The sequence below is a fragment of the Hibiscus syriacus genome, unplaced genomic scaffold, assembly GCF_006381635.1.
Source record: "Hibiscus syriacus cultivar Baekdansim isolate YM2019G1 unplaced genomic scaffold, ASM638163v2 tig00109982_pilon, whole genome shotgun sequence".
NCBI lineage: Eukaryota > Viridiplantae > Streptophyta > Magnoliopsida > Malvales > Malvaceae > Hibiscus > Hibiscus syriacus.
The window spans coordinates 220,332-241,153 of record NW_024062548.1 but is presented as its reverse complement, the minus strand read 5'-3'; the positions used below and the strand labels follow the sequence as shown (position 1 = coordinate 241,153).

Here is a 20,822-nt window from a genome sequence, read left to right as displayed (position 1 = left end):
TTTTTATATTTTTCTCTTATTTTCTTATAACTATTTTTATTTAATATCAAGAATTAATATTTAATATGTTATCAATAAATATTTTAATTTCAGGAATACTATTTAATAATATTATAATTTTTTTTTACACTTTTATATTTCTAAAATAATCAATTTAATTTTCCTTGTGGAATTTTTCAACTCCACTCAAAATGTATGGAATAGTTTTCCATAAATAAAATCCGACTCCGTTTCACAAGTCATATTAACTTCATTGACCTTTTCTTTGCCTCCGCCGCTCCACATGGACCAACAGCCACCACCGCAGCCATCTCCTTCCACCGTCCCCGCCGCACTGACCCCTACTCCTCCCAACGCCACCGCTTCTTCTAGTGACCCGTCTCAACAGCAGCCACAACAACAACCTCCACTATCACAACCACCAACGCCGTCGCCGCAACAGCCGCAGCTATCGCAAACGTCACAAATTCAACAACAGCCAAGCCAACCCTTTCCCTCAAGAACGCCCTCAACGTTCCCCAGCCCTAACCTAAACCCAAAACCCTTACCAAAACCCCAACAGCCACCGCAGCCGAGACCAGCACTCTCCGCTCCTCAGCCCCGAATTGCTGCCACATTCTTACGTCCGTGGCAGCAACAGTCTTCCCATTTCATCAATTCCTCTTCCTCTTCTCCCTCAGTCACATCGACCCCCGCGCCAACTCTTTCCTCCCAGCCGAGAGGCAGCATTAACCTAGGTGCTCCATCATCCCATTCTAGCCCTTCTCCTCCATCTCCATCTCCTTCCCCTTCACAACCCTCTCCGTTTTCGGGTTCCTTTGGCCATTCCTTCACTGGGGCCTCCAGTTCCAATGTTTCCCAGGTACGGGGCTTGTAAGATTTTGTTTTCTTTCTAATTACAAATTTTAAGTTTTTGATGTTAAAGTTTTGTTCTTGATTCGATTTTCCTAACAGTCTAGGCCACCAATGCAAGGAATGACAATTGGATCACATTCACAAATGAGGCCACCTGGAATTTCTGCCCAACATCAACAAAGACCTCTACAATCATCTCTTAGACCACCTTCTTTGCCAAATAGCCAATCCCCTGCTACCCAAGTTAGTAACCCTGTCAAAAAATTACATATGTTCTTTTAATTATTTGTTGTCTTTGTAAAATTTTGTTTATTTTTAAATTGCAGTGAAATGGCATTGGAAACAGTAGAGTATGTTCCAAGACTTCAGAATGTTTTAGAATTTTAACAAACTGAATTAAGGAAATTGTGTTTCTTTTTAACCTGAGTTTGAATATCCTAGAAGTAGGTTGAATAAGCTGTTTAAGTATTTTGTAAAGATGGTTAAAGTGCTTCCATTTTATTGATTAGTATCCCTTTTTATTATTATTATGAATGTTGGGTTTCTGGCTTGTAACCGATTTATATCTTTTGATATTTGGTAGAATTTCCAAGGGCATGGAAGTATGCGAGTGTCAGCTGTTGGTTCTTCGACACCAAGTACATTGCAAACTTCACAGGTCCATAATCAGCCATGGCTATCATCTGGATCCCAAGGGAAACCTCCTCTGCCTCCCCCTTCGTTTAGACCACAGATTAATTCACCATCCTTGCAGCAAAGGTCACATATTCCTCAGCAACATCATTCCTCGCCAACAGTTCCTCAACAACAGCATGTATCATCTCCACAGTTGCCACAATCTTCATCACTTCAGCCCCAGGAGCATTTCAGACAACAAATGTCACCTACGCCAGGACCCCCTCAATCTTTACCCCATCAACAACCTCCGCGAGCTCAGGGTTCTGTAAATCAAAAGCCTTCTTCGCTTGCAACAGTACAACCAAGCACGGTACAGTTGGTGAACCAAAATAAAGCAGCTCTTACAGAAACTGACGAGTCTGGTGGCAAGATTCTTACCAAAAGAAGCATTCATGATCTACTTAACCAGGTGAACTATCTGGACCTAGCTCTGCATTTTGGTTCCTTACGTTTCAGTATCTTAATATCTTGCCAGCTTATTCTATTATCATCCAAATCTCCTTAAATCTGTTGTGCTATACCCATTAATTACTCAAGTTGCCCTTCATATTATTTGGTTTATATTAAAGAGATTTTGTGTTATACCATTTCAACATTTGTATGTTATCAATTTGTCTCTATAGATGACCATATTCAAATTTGTGGTCATCTTTGTGGCCCAGGGATGTCCAGCATTTTTGTTTAGATGAATGTAATTTTCAGAATATCAGTTTTGTCTAGGCATTTATTGAATGGTCTCTTTGAGGTGGGTCTTTAGCATTTCATTTCCTCAAATCCCCCCTACAGAGCTATGGATTTCCATGCTTCTCTATCTTCAAATATGACTTGTTTTATTCTTATGCAGATTGATCCATCTGAGAAGTTGGATCCTGAAGTTGAAGATATTCTTGTGGATATTGCAGAAGATTTTGTGGATTCTGTGAGTTTAACTTTTTATTCTAAGAACTTATCGTGTCTGTATATATACACTTGGGGTTGGGCAGATCTCAAGATACGTAAGGATTCTTCAACTAGGATAAGATTATGTTTATTAAAATTTATTACACCTTGATCAAGCCTATTTTGCTTTATGTGAAAACAATGTAACATTGGATTATGGATTTTGATTTTCCCTTGAAAGGAAAATGTGAACTGAACCTAAATATTTTTCTTCCTGTCCTTTCATGTTTATCATACCAAGGAACATGGTGGGTCAGCTAATTGAGCTTAAACTTGGACTGCGTTGAATTCTTTATAATGTCTTTAAAGATTTAAGAACAATGAGTTTCATTCCCTATCTTAAATGGGGACTGAACTTCTATGAAGAGTGAAACAATGTTGGATGAGAAGCCTTACACTATATTTGCTTTGTTTAATGATGTTTTGCTTTTCTTTTTTCATTTTGATGTTCTTGGTTTTTTCTCACTGCCTTTTGTGTTGGTTCTATGGAACTTAATATTACAATTTCTACTTCATTCTCTAAACATTCCGATAATATGACCACCATCCAATCCTTTTTCATATTCTTTCCTATATCTCTTCAACAGATCACAACATTTGGTTGCTCTCTGGCTAAGCATAGAAAATCCGATACATTGGAAGCAAAAGACATTCTCCTACATCTGGGTTAGTTGCACTGGAAAATTGTTCACTTTGGTTTGTTCTTCTTCTTTAATGTCTAGTACTTCAACTTTTCTTGTTCTATGGCTTGGTACAGAAAGAAACTGGAATATGATTCTCCCCGGATTTACTGGTGATGAGATCAAGACTTACAGAAAACCGGTATGTTATTCTCTTTTATCTATAAAACTGATGCGGTGGTGCACAGTTGTTTACAAAGGGAATCTATTCTTAATCTTATGACTGTTTTTGTTTTTGTTTTCCTTAAGCTTACAAATGAGGTTCACAAAGAGCGGCTAGCAGCGGTAAGTACTTATTTCCCTCTCACGGCAATTATAAACTAACTAAAATGTATTCATCTTTTGAATTTTTACATATTCGGATGTGTGAAGGGATAGATTCTCTGCCCTTGACATTTTGTTAATCTCTGTGTATGGTAACCAAGATGAGATTACGGCTTCCTTTTGAACTTTCCGGTGCCTGTTTCTTGTTGGCAGATAAAGAAATCAATCGTAGTTAGTGAGGCATCCGGTGGGAAGCACTTTCCCAGCCAAGGTGGTGTAAATGCAAAGGGTAACCTTGGAAAAGTGGGTGCTAATATCTTGGGCTCACCAAATGTAAAAATTTGAGAAGTTACACGAGGCTCCTTTTTAGACATTGTTGAATGTTGGAAACAATTTTGCTTTAAAGGTATGAGAACTATTGTGTTAGTCATTATGCCATACCATAGGAGGTGCTCATGAGTCCTGTGCATCCTGCATTTTTTTGTGAGTAATGTAAAGAGCTAGTACTATCTTGCTCTCCGACGATGGCTCGGAGCCGTTTTATCAAAGAGAGATGAACCCGGCATGCGGTTTCATGATTCATATGGACTGATTATTATGCTCCTGATTGTCTGTGCATTATTCAAACTTCTACTTGACGTGCATAAATTAATTTTGAAAATTTTATTTGTATACTTTAACTAGTTGGTTCCCTTCAACTTCCATGAGTTGCTCTTTGAGGGTAGGGCATGTGAAGAATATATTTACTTAATAGGAATCTGACAAGAAAACCAAACCTTGTGACTTTTCTAAAGAGGTAGTGTTCAAACTTACTGGATTGTCTTTTTTAATTATATGTAATAGAATGACATCCTTAACAAATTTTGCATTCCTTCAAGGGATTATAAATTAAATATTAATTCATAATATTAATTTTTTTCAAAAATTGAGATAATATATAGTTTTTTTAAAATAAAACCAATTTTAGGTATCATGGGATGTTTTAATATTCCATATGCATAGCTGACTCTCAAATTTAATTTTATTATGGTTTTAAAAGTATACTTCCAAAATTATTTTTTATTGAGAAATTTTAAAATTCATTTTAAAAAGGTAATTTTACAGGTGTTCAATGGTACTTGGCTCAAAACGATTGACGTTGACTATGATTGATACATTTTTCAAGTAAATATTTTTGAACCTAAAAGCAATTTCGACGGACCATAAAATTGCATGTGGTACATGTCATAGACTATTAACATTAACAAGAATCAAGTCAAACGATAACAACGACATATATGTGAAAGTTTGAACTCTAACATCTTAATAAGTTAAAAAGATTATATTTAAACACTTTAAGAAACCATTATCCAACCATCATGAGATTGCAAAACAATAATATCATATTGGTTGGATATTTTCTTTTTGGCTTAATATAAAAAATAATTGCTTAAACTATCTAAAATTAACTTTAAGTGCTTAAAGAATTTCTCGTTAAAAATAGGTTTCTAACGTTTTTGATGTTATACTTTCAGGTGCCGAACGTTAAATTCGACTGTTAAATGATACGAGTCAGGATTTTAAAAGTTTATTTAAAAAAACACTTCAATTTATTATTTTAAAAAATTCAATATTTTCTTAAATTATAAGAAAACCCAAAATTTCAAAAAACAATCCCTTATCGTCGTCAATCGATCGAAACCCCGGTGGCGTGTAGCTGCTTGAACCCCCACCGACCAACTCTCATGCTTTACGCGGTAATTGCAACAGCTAAATGATTTCGACGACATGCGACGATTCAAGCAGCGATTTTTTCCGTCGTGCGCTTGACTACGGTTAAATGGAGTGTTCGACGACAAAGAGCGATGATCAGGACAACATCGTTGGTGACCTGCGTGGGTAAAGGGTTTTGGACTTAGAGTTTTTAGGAGTCTTTAGACTTTTGAGGGTTATTTTGAAATTTAAGAAAAAATGGATTTTTTAAAATAAATTTTAATTTTAAGTTTCTTATTTTAAAATAAAATTTTATAAGCCTGACACGTGTCATTTAACGGTAAAATTTAACGATTATTACAAACCAGGCACCTAAAAGTATCACTTGAAAACATTATACACCTATTATTACTAAAATTCTTTAGGCACTTAAAGTTAGTAGTTTGGGCACCTTTTTTTCATTAAGCCTTTCTTTTCTAAGTGTTTAGATATATCATTTTTTACTTACTTTTGTTGAGAAGTTAATTACATCATATGTCTCTAAATTATAACCCTCATCTTAAATTGATCCTTAAAATTTTGAATATTCCAATTTCATCCTCAGAACTATGATTCTCATTCTAAATTTGTCCTTAAAATTTTGAATATTCCAATTTCATCCCCAAATCCATCCAAATATGTAATTAGTTTCAACCACAATTTAACCTAAAAAATTCCAGACATAATAACATAGCTTGGTCTAACAATTTTATTAACAAGGGATGTGGTTAGTATATACGTATAGTTTGGGATGAAATCAGAATGTTAAAAAATTTTGGGGATCAATTTAGAATGAATATCATAGTTTGGGGATAAAATCACATGTTCAAAAGTTTGAAGACTAATTTAGAATGATAATTATAGTTTAGGGATGAAATTAGAATATTAAAAAATTTAAGGACTAATTTAAAATGAATGTCATACTTTAAGGATATATGCTGCAATTAACTCTTTGATCAATGATTATAGTTAAGAACCTCACATATGCATTATTATCATCATAGCTAATTTCTTTTGACACTTGTATCACTTAGAATATCTTTTTAGGCAATGTGGATTAAGATTCATAGATCAAAATATAACTCTTAGGAGTCTTCAAAGTCGTCGATAACTGCTCACGATTTCATCAAAAATCATTGACAACTATTCCCGACTGATATTTAAAAAAAAACTCTTTAATTACTACAATACATGATGGTTTCATCTAAAATCGATACTAAATTCATTAAAATTTCAAATCGAGTCAATCGAAATTAAATATTAATAAAATTTTAATCAAATTAAATTCAAACAATTCATAAACTATTTTAACTCGTTAATCACCTTAATAAAGACACATTTTAGAAATGAAAGTCGGTGAAAGGTTTTTTCTTTAATTATAAAAAGAATTAAAAAAAAAGTTTTGATGTGAAACAGGTTGTGTCGGGCGGTGCACGTGCTTAGAATATGCAAATTAAGGTGCGTAGAAATTACGAAATCGAGCCAGCCAGTGACCATAAGAACAAGCCGAATTCCAACCAAACCATGTGCTTCTTTTATAAACCAATTATCCATTGCCATGTGCTTCAACGTGGGTCCAATCCTACAGATCATGTTCTTTTTAACTTAACCTACACCCATGCTATGTGCTTCCATTATACCCACCTTCTAATTATGTCATGTCTAGGACTCTAAATTTGAATAAATTGATGCAAGTTATTTGAGATAAAGTTAATTAATATTCAATTAATTTTTAAATCGAATAGATTAACTTGAGTTTTAATTTGACTCGAATTCTTAAAGAATTAAAATAACTATTTAATACCCAATTCAAAAAGTTTGTGAGTAATTCAAAAAATAACATATTAATTTTTAGATTTTTTAAATTAAATTATTATTAACATTAACATTTGTATGTTCATTTTTTAAAAATTACAATAATATTTTCATGTATTTAATATTTAAGTTTGAATTTGAGTTTGAGTTTCAATCGAACTAATTCTAAGAATATTTCGAGTTCAAATTTCGAGCTCGAGTCAAGCTTCAATTTTTGATTATGAGGCGAAATTGCAAATTTTAAATTCGCAAACTTAAAATCATCTGAATTCAAATCTTACAGAGAGGTCCACTAAAAATCATAAATTATTCAAGAAAGAACAAGATCTTTCTTTAAATAAAGAAATATAATATATTCAAGATAATTATATATTTATAAATATTTTTTCAGTTCATCCTATTTCAACATATCTGAGATGCGATATAATTTTGAAGGATGAATTGACAATTCCAATAAGCTTTTTAATTATTCATCTTAAATATAAAAAATTAATTTATAAAACATCAAATTCTATCATATTCATAATATGATTAAGTAAAAATATTTTATCTAAGTAAATACTTATTTATTTATTTTAATTATTTAATGTATTATTTGAATCATATTAATAGTATTCACTGCCATTTAAAATAAAATATTTTTATTATTGCCTAATTGAAGTGGTACTTAATTGACGTAGGATTCCAACTCAATTAAATATTTATATTAAAAACAGGATCGACACTAAACACCATGATGTACTTACCTACAAGTCTGACATAAGCACATTATTTTTTGGCTTTTTTTTTCCTATCATCCTTTATTTTAATTTTCAGTTGAACTCATCTATTATTATTATTATTTATCTCTTGTACTATTATTCTATCTATCAATTTTTTATATCATCTTACAATTAGAAAAAGATGATACGATCCAATAAAAAGTTAACACGAGTAATAAAAATCAAAATTCTTAAAAGAACAAAATATCGAAATAAAATCATAAAATATTATTTAGAAAATCCTTTAAAATTCAAAACTTCTTGTCATACAAAATTCAATTTCTTTAGATTCTTTTTAATTTTTAATGATTTTGTGGATTTTTTTTAGATAAGTTAAGCATAAAGAAAATTCTGGAAAAATATAGATTCTAAATAATTTTTTCAGATTTTATAAAGATTTATTTTGAGATTTTTCACATTTTTGCGATATTAAGTGTCTTATTGCCCAACTACATCGGGAGTAATAAACTCTGATTCTAGAGCGAGTAATACATATATGTTTCACATACTTTTATAAAATAGTTTATATGCCTAAGATGAAGACATGTTCACTAGTAGAGTTTAATTTATCATTGTCACTTACCCAGTTTACATCGCAATACTCCTTAAAGACTTAGGGTAAAGTGTTTAAGATTAATCTAATGATCACTACTAAGATTATAAGTATATCTATTTAGTTTATTTACAACAAAAACAATATCATATTGAGTATAGTTCTTTAAAAACATTCGACTTTCAATAATTTTAGCATATTCAATTTGAAAAATATTATTTCCTTCATTTTTTTTTACCAAATGCATGCTAGAATCATAACGTTCAATTATTGAATATATATCACTATTCTTTTTTTATTAAACTAAGGTGATTACAAGGTAATATATGTTCTAAATATTTTTCAGCCATTTGACAATGAACATTGAATCACCCTTGCAGTCACTGGTGTTCGAACCCATAACCTCTAAGAACAATAGTGATTCCTTTAACCATCGAGGTAAGTTGGTCCGTGCATATCACATATTCTTCATAGGTAATAAAGTCAAGCCAAAAAATAATGGCTACTCTTTGTCTTTTACTCCTAGGATCTATGGTTAATCATTTTGTTTAGTTTTCTATTTCATACAAGTTCAATTCATTAGAAATTAATAGTCCGATAATGTAAAGTTAACATTATTCATTGAAAAATTTTAATGAAAAATGTAAAAATATTAAATAGAAAAAGAATTTATATTTAATGTTTAATATATTACAAACAAAAGAGAATTTTAAATAATATTACAAATAAAATAATATAATAAAAAAGCCCGTAAATTATTTTATATCTAACCTTAATCTACGATATCTATTTATAAGAAATTTATTGTATCACCAGACTTTCTATAATGAAGTAACATGTTTTATAGAAAGGAAATTCCAAGATTGAATTGAATTAAAAAAAAACAAATATTAAAGCGATAATAAGATATATTTAAGGACTAAAAATATTATTTAATCTTAATTTAAATAATTTATTAATTATATTTTTAAGGGTAAACAACATCATTCATTATTAAACGTTACTTTCTCTTTTATTTTACTCACTATACTTTCAATTTTTTTCAATTTACTCACTAAACTTTCAAATTGTTCTTGTTTCTGTCACTACACATTATTTTATTATTAAATATAAAAGTAAATTAAAATAAATAATTAAATAATATTTTATAATTAAATTTAAAAAGATTTAGAATAAGCATCGTCTCTTCTCGTCACCGACGACCTTCGGAACCGACAGTCGCTTGATCCAAAATTGTATTGAGAGACTCGCTTTGACACGCTGAGTCCAAATCTGATGGTTGCTTCACCGGAAAATGTCCTTAAACCCGTGAATCTCGACTAAAATATTTCAATTTCCTCTCTTTTGATTTTCTATTCGTGGACTTCGAGGCATGCTCTAGCAAAATGGAGGTTGGATTTGGACTTAGGGGGTCTAGGCGAAACGACCCATGAAATCCGGGATCAAACAACCATCATTTACGACAGTCGACATTTTAATTTTCTCACTTTTAATCAGATTTAGAGCATGTTTTACCAAAATGGAGGTCAGATTAAGAATCAGAAGATCGAGATGAAGTTATCGATGAAATCTAGGACCCAACGACCACCATCTATGACCGTCGACGATGGTGTCCAACGATGACGAACAGTGGACGACCACCATCTGATTTTAATTTTTTATTTTAAATTATTTTTTATTAAATAATAATAAAAATACCACATAATACCAAAATAATAATAAAATAATTCAGAGTGACTAAAATAGGAGTTATTCGAAAGTTCACTGAGTAAGTTGAAAAAAAATTTAAAGTACAATGAGTGAAATATGAGAAAGAGTAAAGTTTAGTGATAAATGGTGTAGTTTACCCTATATTTAAAGAGTAATAATACTAATTTTATAATTTTTTATATTTAATATTTGTTTTAGAAGTTTTAATCATTATAAAGTACTCCTTTATTTATTAAATAATAGATTAGACATTAATTATAGTTTTTAATTATGATACAAATTATTAATGATAAAACATGCCTAAGGTCAAAAGTCCAACCGTGCTTATTTGAATTTGCAAAGAATCCGAGCTCGAGTCGATAGTCCCTACACGTTTTATATTCATGGTCTGATCCAATACGATACTGGCATCAAGGATCGTCCTGTTACATTTAACCACGTGTCAGTATCCCATTCGTGGTTTACCAATAAGGGCTGATGACGTCATCATCCTCCACCAATCCGGAGAAACAATATTTAAAGGATGAAGAAGACATCACCATAACAAGGAAAATACGTCTTTGGTTTTCGTCTTCTTCTTCTTCTTCGGCGACTCTGTTCGGAGCAGCGGAGCGGCCCTCCATATTCATTAAATCTTATATAATTTGATTGTACTTTCCTTCGCTTTTTATAATTTGTGTTGTCCTTAGTTTTCTGGAAAGAAAAATTATGCCGTTGAATATGGATGGGAATTAAAGAAAGTTTCTCACGATGGAATTGTCGTTAACGACGGAAGCGACGGCGTTCTTGTCTCGCGTGCCAACAGGAACAAGCTCATTATCGACACCGATCCCGGGATTGGTCAGTTTCGCTCCTTTTTATCTGGAATTTAGCACGTTTAGTTGCTTAAACTAGAATAATAATGAAATTGGAAGTAATCTTATTTCATTCTCCATTTATCTTTGTTCTTGGAGTTTTATTTTGAGATAAGCTTATGAAAATTGATGAAGTTTGACGTCGTATATGTCCTTTTTGTTTACTCTGTCAACAAAGAAATTAATCAGTTTTTTCTTTTTTGGTTAGATGCATTGAAACCGTATTCAATCATAGGGGGATGTGATTAGATCTATAAACTTGATTAGATTTTTATTAAAGTGTGCAAGGAAGTGAAAATTGCACTTGGAAAACAATGTGGAGGGCCGTAAGATGAGTTTAATGATTTTATTTTTTTAGATTTCTTTACCATCTTGATATAAGAATGTGTTGTTTTTTCGATTAACAGATGATAGCATCGCAATCCTAATGGCATTCCAGAATCCAGAGTATGAGATCTTAGGTTTGACGACCGTATTCGGCAATCTCCATACCCAAGATGCCACTCGTAATGCCTTACTTCTGGTAACTGATGGCTTCTCGGTTCATAAATCTTCTATCCTTTTCTTCATATACATTTGGAGTATGTTCCTGATTTGATCCTCTTTTCTTCATAGTGTGAAATTGCAGGGCATCCTGGTGTTCCCGTAGCAGAAGGCAGGGCCGAGCCTCTTAAGGTAATGCATCCATTCCCCGAATCAGACACACAAAATACTTCTTTCTGCATTCAAGAAATGGAAATCACTGCTACTGTTAACTTGCTCCCGTTTCTAGTATTTGCAATTTTCTACCCAACATGTGTATGATGTTTGGAACCTTTTTCCCTCTGCATTTTCCTTTCTTGCATGGTTTTGTGTGTATGTAACATGAGGCAAATCACCTAGGTACTGCTAGATGAAGTGACTTGAAGATTATTGTGCTTTGATATTCTTCTTTGTTTGTGTATTGTTATGCCGTTTGTCTACCTTAGCCTAACCGTGGTTTCCATGGAAAAGGGTGGGAGGCCATCCGTCGCTGACTTTGTTCATGGCTCTGATGGACTGGGGCATATATATCTACCTCATCCGAAAACGGAGAAATCCGATAAGACTGCCTCAGAATTTTTAGTTGAAAGGTGTCTGAATATCCCTGTGAGGTATCTGTACTTGCACTTGGACCACTGACCAACTTGGCATTGGTAAGTCCTTGCTTCTCTCTTATCAGTTTACTCCGTTTTTTCATTGATAATAGGCTTCGCAACTTGGTCCCTTTTTTTTTTTCTATGTCCAGGCAATCAAAAGGGACTCTTCCTTTGCTAGCAAGGTGAAAAATATAGTTGTACTTGGCGGTTCATTCTTTGCATTAGGAAATGTGAATCCTGCTGCTGAGGCAAATGTAAGCACTAGAACTTCCAAATATTGAGTTGAGTTTGTGTCAACTGTCCATTATGGAACCGTTCTGAATTCATTTGTCTGACTACAGATTTATGGGGACCCCGAAGCTGCTGATATCGTGTTTACATCGGGAGCAAATATTGTTGTTGTCGGCTTAAACATTACTACCCAAGTCAAAATGACAGGTACGAACTTAACTGCCATTTCTCTTAGCATACAAGCTTCTTGAGCATCTTGAAAAAGATCATCTTCTTATGTATCAGACAATGACCTCCTTGAACTGAAGCAATCGAAAGGGAAGCACGCTCAGCTGCTAAGCGAGATGTGCGAATTCTACAGAAACTGGCATGTGAAGTCTGACGGTGTATATGGTAATCTTTTGTGAATGTGAAATAAATTTCATTTTCTTTTACTCTTCACATTATGACACTCGAGAAAACTTTTGGTGGCAGGGATTTTCCTGCACGATCCTGTTAGTTTCGTGGCTCTGGTTCGGCCGGACCTCTTCACGTACAAGAAGGGTGTGGTGAGGGTTGAGACGCAGGGCATATGCAAGGGGCATACATTGTTAGACCAAGGATTGAAAAAGTATTCAAAGACAACCGTGTGCTTATTATTATTGAATGCAATTAGAATTGCTGTTATTGTTGCTAATGTTAATGTGCCATAATCTTCTGATGCAGATGGATCGGAAGCAATCCGTGGACCAGCTATTCTCCGATATCCGTTGCATGGACCGTCAATGTGGATGAAGTCCTTAATTACATCAAACAAGAGTTGATGAAACCATGAAGAATTCTGGAAATACATACCACTTGAAAATTAAGAAGATTAGAGTACCTTTTTAATTTGGTTTATGCTACATTGTCCCTTTTAGTTTGTTCCCTTATTGCCTGCCTTTTTTGGGTTTAAGAAGTTAATATTTGTTCTCATATTGGTGGATATTTTCCTTATTTGTAATAAAGACGGGGGAATTCATTAGGAAGATCCTCACAAACAAGTGTAAATGATGTCCAATTCTTGATGTCCAAGTCTGGTGCTCGAACTCATAACCTTTAAAAATAACAGTCATCTCTTTAATCATTGAGATAGTTTGATTTGTGTAGCTATATAAATTTTTATCTACTCTAAACTGTGTTGATGTTAATTATTTAGTTGATCGTCCAACTGTTAAATTTATTAATAATTGACATAGATTTTGACCAAACCATTGCAATTTTTTTAATAGTTTAGGACGATTGTAAGATAATATCTTTTTTAAAATTTTATTAGTCATTGACAACTCATTCACACCCACAAATACAAATGCTTGAACTCAAAATTTTAAGTACGACAACATTTCCTTTTAACAAAGAAATTATTTGACGAGTTTATATCTCACTCTTTAATCGTTCATAGAATAAGACACTTGAAGTAAATAATCTATGGTTTACTCTAGATGAATTAAGAATTGTGCCAATTTTTTTGTTGTCCTCTTGATTCTCAAGGTTTCGTCCTAATTAATCCGGGTCGAACACTTAGTTTTGGTGGGTGAATCTTCCTATAGAGATTTTCTGGACTTGAACTCGACACTTACTTCAGCGATATCAAACTATTTACCATTTAAACCAACCGATTGGTAATTGTGTCAATCTTTAAATCAAGCAGAGGCAGGGGGAATTTCAACAGAACGGACCGACCACCTCATTTAGCTTATCGGCAATTCATGAATCAAAATTCAAAGGAAACCATTTTCATTATGAAAAGAAAAAAAAAAAAGCAGTTGAACCAACTCTTGTTTTACGTATGGAGTAAAGCAGCCAACCACCACCATGAGAGAACCGTCTCAACTCCCGCCACACACTACACCCACTCTCAACCACCAACCCCATTCTCTCCTCAACTCTTATATACAACCATCCCTGCAACTGTAACATATTCATTCATAATCACAAAACAGAGACATGGGTCGAGTTTCTTCAAGCACTGCAACGGCGGAGAAGGTTTCTTGGCACTGTGCTTTGCTCATGGCAGCGATGCTGCTGCTCATCAGCTGCTGTGAAGATGAACCGAGTGAAAGGGAAGCGTTGCTGCGGCACGGGAACAAGGCGTGCGATGAAATATACGTGGTGAGGGAAGGAGAGACGTTGCACACCATCGGTGAAAAATGTGGGGATCCTTTCATCGTTGAACAAAATCCTCACATACATGACCCTGATGATGTTTTCCCTGGCCTCGTTCTCAAGATTACTCCTTTCATCATCAACAACTAAACCAGTTATTTCATATGCACGGTGATTGCTGTAATCTGGTTTGTAAATTGTTTTAGTAACAGATCCTTCGTAATACTTAAGTGTTTAATACAGTTTATACTTAATGCATTGGTATTATATGAAATCTGACTGAGCTGATAATCAATCCACATTCATACCTTAAACTTAATAATATATACCTTAACCTTAATAATATACTGAGCTGATGATGTCGGCGGCTCCAAAAATATATTTTTAAGATAGGCATGTATGTATTAATAATAGAATTTTTCGTATAGGATGGACACAAATATATTTGAGGGTGAGAGTCTTCAACAAAATTAAACAACAGACAAACAAAAAAATATCAGATTTTCAAAGTGGACACATACCAACCCTGCATAATGCATGTACCACTGGCCATCTTCAAGATTTTTTCTGATTATCTGGCCTTGTTGAAGCGATTATATATTTGCATGGATGGAGATAAGATCAAATATTGAGGGAAGTATATTTGTATTATATCAAAAGAATAAAAATCTATTAAATATTTAAATTTAAAAAATAGGAGGATAAAAGTCTTACTTGACTAATATTTAAACTAAAAAAGACTTACTACTATAAAAAAAATTCATATAAAATTTGAGTTATAAAATGTGACTTGAATAACTCAAAACTTTTAGTAATTAGTGAATTGATTTTTTCAGTTTGATTCGAATCCCAAGTTGAATGATATACTTATATCACATATAAAAAATATGAAGAAATATATACATATATCTTATATGGTTATAAAAAAAACATTTAAATTATAATCAATTAGTACCATAAAATATTAAATATTTATAGTTCTTAAAAAAAACTATTCTAGGTACTTGTTCATAACCCTATTTCATTTTTATTTTTTATTTGATAGACAATAATATTAATTTCAGTGTTAATCGTCGATCATATATATTTCTTATTTTCTATCTACTTTTTATATTGTATTTTTTCTTTTTGGATTTTTTTAGTTTTTAATAACTCTACTTTTATGATATGTTTTTGTATATCTTCATGACACGTTTTTCTTTGTCTATTAGTATGTTTTTATTTTTTGGTTGTTTTTTTTTCATTTAATTTTTTTAGGATTTAATTTGATATCGTCGCAATTGATTAAGATGGTGTGTATTGATTATTTTACCGATCTTCCTTACTTTTGACATTTCGGATTGGACTTGAATACACGATTTGCGTTTGTAGATAGTTTACTCACGACGCTCGATTCTGATTTACGGTTGTCGATGATCTTTTAGTAGTTTAACTCCCTGTTGTGGTCGATTTGCCAATGTTGTCAGATTTATTTATATTTATCTTTTCTTTGACTTTTTTAAATATATTTTAATATTTTTCTTATATAGTCGTTCTATGATTATGAGTGGCTAACTATTTTGTGTTATTCATTATACAAATATTTTAATTATGTATTTAGTTTATTAACGTCATAATAAATTTAAATATTTTCTCTTTTTTTAATAAAAATAGGTGCTCTAATTATATAAAAATAAATAAATAATATTTAGTGGACGTCATTTTTATAATTAAGAAAATAGTATATTGAGTAATAAATACCTTAAATATTGAGCCTTTACCCTTCCACTGTATAATGTGTTGAGAATCTCTTTTATTATCCTACAAAAGCTTAAGCATTTAACATCTTCTACTTAATTCCGTTTTCATGGACACTACTCTAAACTTAATCTCCTCCTTGTTCTGTTTCTTCCTCTTCTCTCTTCTCTTAGGTAAACAACAAACAACCCATTCTTTCTTTCTGCTTCATCATATGGTTTGGAACAGTTTTCTAATTTTTTTTTTCTTTTTCGATGCTGAAAAATGAACTCTAGGTCATCAGCAACATGTTGTCCAAGGTTCAAGTGTGGGTTTCAGACCAAAGATGCTGTTTGTTTTCGGGGATTCCTACGCCGACACGGGGAACAACAGGAAAGCTTTGTCGAGTTCCTGGAAACTTCCTTACGGAATCACATTTCCAGGGAAACCTGCTGGCCGTTTCTCCGATGGCATCATTCTCACTGACTACATCGGTATCAGTCTCTCCTTTTCATGGATCAATAATCACAGTGTTTATCTTTTTCTTTTAGTTTTAGCTTTTGCTTTGGCTCTTACTTTTTAGTACAAGTAAATGGACTTGCTTTATTTTACTGTTACAGTGCTTTGCTGACACAATAACTTTATGAATTATTTAACCATTTATATATGTTTTTCATTACCAAACAAATCGTTGGCTAGCAGCTGGGTACTTGAGGATGAAGACACCGATACCCTACAGATGGAGGAAAGAACTGGGTGGTCGGGTGAAGGATGGGATGAACTTCGCTTATGGAGGAACGGGTGTTTTCGACACTTTAGTTCCTGAGCCGAACATGACTGCCCAGATCGATTTCTTGCAACAGCTTCTTAATGACTCGGTTTACTCCAAGAGGGCCCTCAAAACTTCTGTCGCACTCGTCAGCCTTGCAGGCAATGACTACTCTAATTACCTCGCCACCAAATCCTCTGCTACGGTAATAAAAGCACTTTATATATATATATATATATGAGGTTAGAATATACTTACACATCTCTATTTTTTTTAAGATAGTTGAATGATGATAAATTAAATATTGAGATTAATTCTTATTTTTTTATTCGATTAATATCTTATCATATTTTAATGTTAATCTCAATATTTAATTTTCTCATATATATATATATATATATAATGATTTTAAAAAGATATAAAACTAAAAAGTTCTAGTAATATACGTTAGTATCTTTATTTCAAGTTCATTCAACTTTAGCTACTAGATTGTTTATATTATTCGCCTTTTAATTTTTTTAATTTTAATTATATCTAAGGATTGTTGAAATTTAAATGATGTAATGATATAGACAAAACAACATTGTTTTACTCCTTTTTCATCGGTCATCTTTCGCAGTAAGACCGGTATCAAAATGTTTCTGTCTCACTCCTTTTTCTTCTCTCAAGATTTATTTTACGAAACTCACTCAAAATCGACAAAATTAAATAAAATATATATATTATTTTTAGGGGTTTGAAAATTTTCTTAGATTTGAGGGATTTAGCGGGTTTGTTCAAATATCCAAATGATAAGAAGTATTATTTCAAGAAATAATAGCATACCATAAAACTAACTTCATTCATAAAAGATTAAACTATTAGCGTGTCGAACTTTTTTAAATAGTTTTTTTTTTTATTTTGAGTGAGTTTCGTGAAAAATCAATCGCATGATAAGCAAGATGAGTGAAATGTGAATGTTTTAGTATCGATCTTGTCGTGAAAGACTTTCGGTGATTGGTTGCAGACAACGATCAGAAAAGTTGTAATGTCGAAAACGATATTGTTTAAAAGTTTAGTGATAAAATCAAGACACCCCTAAAGTTATGTGACTAAAATGGTATCGTTTTAGGCATCAATATCCACACCAAAACATTTCATTTTTTTTAAATCATCACTGAAAGATATGTCCATACCATCGTGCTGTTAAAATTTAACTTTTCGATGGTATAAATAAAAATTATAATCAAAGTTGAATGTTATAATTAAAAATTAAAAATTTAATAATATAAATGATAAACTACGTAAAATTCAATGGTATCTAGTTTAATTTATCCTACTTTAAATGATGATATGCTTAAACTTTTAATTGATGATATGTTTGAATTTGTTGAACCCATTTGAAAAGGGACGGTTATTACGGAAGGTGCTGTCGTGGTCTTTGGTACAAGAAATTGACTTCATATTCGCACCCAGCCAACGTTGTTACATGGTTATATTTAGGAATGAGTGATTAATAGAATTGAGTCGAGTTTATCAAGTTTATGTTTAAATTTAATTGTAAATATTTATAATATTGTGATATTATTTAATATTGTGATATTATTTGATTTCAATTTAAATGATTTCAATTTAAATATGTTTTCTCTTGCCGTAAAAACTCTCTGACGGGATAAAAGTATTACAAGTTAACTTATTTGTTGAGGACAATACCTCTTTATATAGAATGAATATTAGGTCAATTTATTAAGTATCTATAATTATGTTCTTTATCAAATTATAAACTTTAATTCCATGACACTTTAATACAAATGATACATGCAACATAATTTATCACTTAATTTTATGTCATAATTTATGATATTAGTGTTTATTATAAATATATACACATGATTATGAATTTTAATTTAACATGTTGATGATAATGATTGATGCTAATGTGAGATAGAAATCCAAACTACTGACATGTTTGAATGATTATCTTATAAATAAGTGTCATTATGTTAAATATCATAAAACTCGATTCAAATAACACGATATTAGATTTATTCCATGGAATTTACTTTCAATTAAGGGTGAGCATAATTCGACTTGACTAGAAAAATCGATTTTTTCGACTAGACTCGACGTGAAAAAACTCAACTCGAATGGACTTTGAGTTGTAATTTTATAAACCCGACTTGACTTGAAAACATTTCAAGTTCAAATCGAGTTGTAAAATACAACTCGAATTACTTGAAATTTTTAATAATTAGTAGATTGATTTTTTAAGTTTGAGTCAAAGCATGAGTCGAGTCCTTCGACTTTGTATGATATATATAAATTACATATGAAAAAATACAAAAAATATATATATATTTTATATGGTTATAAAATACTATTCAAATTAGAATAAAATAATATCATAATATTGTAAATATTTACAATTAAAATTTAAATAGAAACTCGAAATTTTGACTCGACTTGACTCAAATTTTATATACTCGACTCGATTCTAAAAATATTCAAGTCAACTCCGAGTTATAAAATATGACTCGTCAACTTGAATAACTTGAAACTTTTTGACTGAACTTGACTCGATCGAACACCCCTACTTTCAACAACTTGTACATTATTAGTACTAACACAAAGGAAAATCTTTGTATCACAACTCATTAGTATGTGGCAACCATCACCCATTCTTGCAATTTTTTTCTCACTAGCAATACAGTCAATCACTAATGGTTTTATTCATATTGAACCCTGGATGAGCTTGGATAATTCCTCACTGCATTACAATCTTCAACATCCTCAAGCTCCACCCCAACATTTTCACTATGCTTGTTGTTGATAAGAATAAGTTTGGCACATCGGTCGTTGACAGTTTATTCTTTTTAATTTGGGTAGAAAGTCGTAACCGGTGACAAAACGACCGTTGGCTAGTGTTTAGAGGAAGAAGAGAGTAAATAATCATGGGGAAGAAAAATGAAGGTTGGTCGATTATAGGCAATCCATCCCTTCTTCTAGTCTTGATTAGGTTATTTATAGTGACATTTAGTGTGCATGTCAATCGTAAAGTTATTATGACTATTTTATAGGTAGGGATGGAGCCAAGATATCAACTCAAAGGAGGCAAAGTATAATTAACCATAAAAAAGAAAGGGGACAAAGTATAACTGATCATAGAAAGTGAGGGGGACAATCAAAATTAACTAAAATTAGGAGGTAATATTTGGTATTTACACAAATATTTTTAAAATTATAAAACAAAATAGGGAGGAAAATGGCCCTCGGGACAAAACATAGCTTCGTCTATGTTTGTAAGCTAATTAGTTGACTTAAGGATAAAATTATCTAAATTTGTCTAACATTGTTGAAATGACCATCAATCTCAGTTAGTAGAGCAAAATATTTGGTATTTACACAAATATTTTTAAAATTATAAAACAAAATAGGGAGGAAAATGGCCCTCGGGACAAAACATAGCTTCGTCTATGTTTGTAAGCTAATTAGTTGACTTAAGGATAAAATTATCTAAATTTGTCTAACATTGTTGAAATGACCATCAATCTCAGTTAGTAGAGCAAAAGGTTCTTAATCTTGAGGTTGTGTGATCGAGTCCCACGGAGGGCATTTCATAATTCGGAGGTCTCTTACGGAAGCTGCTCTCAACCTGGTGTTGGAAGTAATCTACTATCTTACCTCCCCTTACCCATATATATAGGAAAAAGGGAAAGTCATTTTTTGTCTAACATTGTTGTTGACTTAAGGAATTGTACTCGAAGGATGCGAGCTTTTAAAAGATCTGATAAATAGAGAGGTCTGTATGAAGATTAATTTATCATGTTTGGCCCAAAAATCTATGGGCCAGTGAAGAAGTTTAGCCACATGCTATCTGAGTTCACTTAAACGACGGCTAAAACCCCTTTATTTATTTGAATTTTGTGGGAAATTCTATATAATTTGGCTTTAGGGCAACGACAAACACAACTATCCTTTTCTAGGGAGGTGGGCAAACCATGTGAGACTGATGGTTCTATTTATTTATTATCCAATTTTTAAAATA

General features: G+C 32.1%; 3 protein-coding genes and 1 pseudogene across 3 annotated transcripts; all 4 read left to right on the top strand.

Annotated features, from left to right (window-relative positions):
• The first annotated feature begins 242 nt into the window (after positions 1-242).
• Positions 243-3,956, top strand: LOC120211732 (transcription initiation factor TFIID subunit 12-like). The gene is made up of 8 exons (XM_039210215.1): positions 243-862; positions 955-1,098; positions 1,439-1,942; positions 2,378-2,452; positions 3,060-3,138; positions 3,230-3,294; positions 3,402-3,437; positions 3,630-3,956. Exons 1-8 carry the CDS (start codon positions 284-286, stop codon positions 3,759-3,761), a joined length of 1,614 nt encoding a protein of 537 aa, XP_039066146.1. The 5' UTR covers positions 243-283; the 3' UTR covers positions 3,762-3,956.
• A 6,507-nt stretch (positions 3,957-10,463) lies between these two features.
• Positions 10,464-13,294, top strand: LOC120211742 (annotated as a pseudogene).
• Positions 13,295-14,147: 853 nt separating this feature from the next.
• LOC120211725 lies at positions 14,148-14,587 on the top strand. Its single transcript, XM_039210211.1, has one exon. It carries the CDS (start codon positions 14,155-14,157, stop codon positions 14,461-14,463), a length of 309 nt encoding a protein of 102 aa, XP_039066142.1. The 5' UTR covers positions 14,148-14,154; the 3' UTR covers positions 14,464-14,587.
• A 1,525-nt stretch (positions 14,588-16,112) lies between these two features.
• Positions 16,113-17,039, top strand: LOC120211741 (GDSL esterase/lipase At5g03610-like). Its single transcript, XM_039210223.1, has 3 exons — positions 16,113-16,223; positions 16,326-16,523; positions 16,732-17,039. Exons 1-3 carry the CDS (start codon positions 16,160-16,162, stop codon positions 17,037-17,039), a joined length of 570 nt encoding a protein of 189 aa, XP_039066154.1. The 5' UTR covers positions 16,113-16,159.
• The last annotated feature ends 3,783 nt before the right edge of the window (positions 17,040-20,822 follow it).

Coding starts and splice junctions, on each gene's coding strand:
- LOC120211725 (XM_039210211.1), top strand. CDS start 14,155: ATGGGTCGAGTTTCTTCAAGCACTGCAACGGCGGAGAAGGTTTCTTGG.
- LOC120211741 (XM_039210223.1), top strand. CDS start 16,160: ATGGACACTACTCTAAACTTAATCTCCTCCTTGTTCTGTTTCTTCCTC. Junction 16,224..16,325: donor CCTCTTCTCTCTTCTCTTAG/GTAAACAACAAA, acceptor AATGAACTCTAG/GTCATCAGCAACATGTTGTC. Junction 16,524..16,731: donor CATTCTCACTGACTACATCG/GTATCAGTCTCT, acceptor GTTGGCTAGCAG/CTGGGTACTTGAGGATGAAG.
- LOC120211732 (XM_039210215.1), top strand. CDS start 284: ATGGACCAACAGCCACCACCGCAGCCATCTCCTTCCACCGTCCCCGCC. Junction 3,139..3,229: donor AGACATTCTCCTACATCTGG/GTTAGTTGCACT, acceptor GGCTTGGTACAG/AAAGAAACTGGAATATGATT. Junction 3,295..3,401: donor TCAAGACTTACAGAAAACCG/GTATGTTATTCT, acceptor GTTTTCCTTAAG/CTTACAAATGAGGTTCACAA.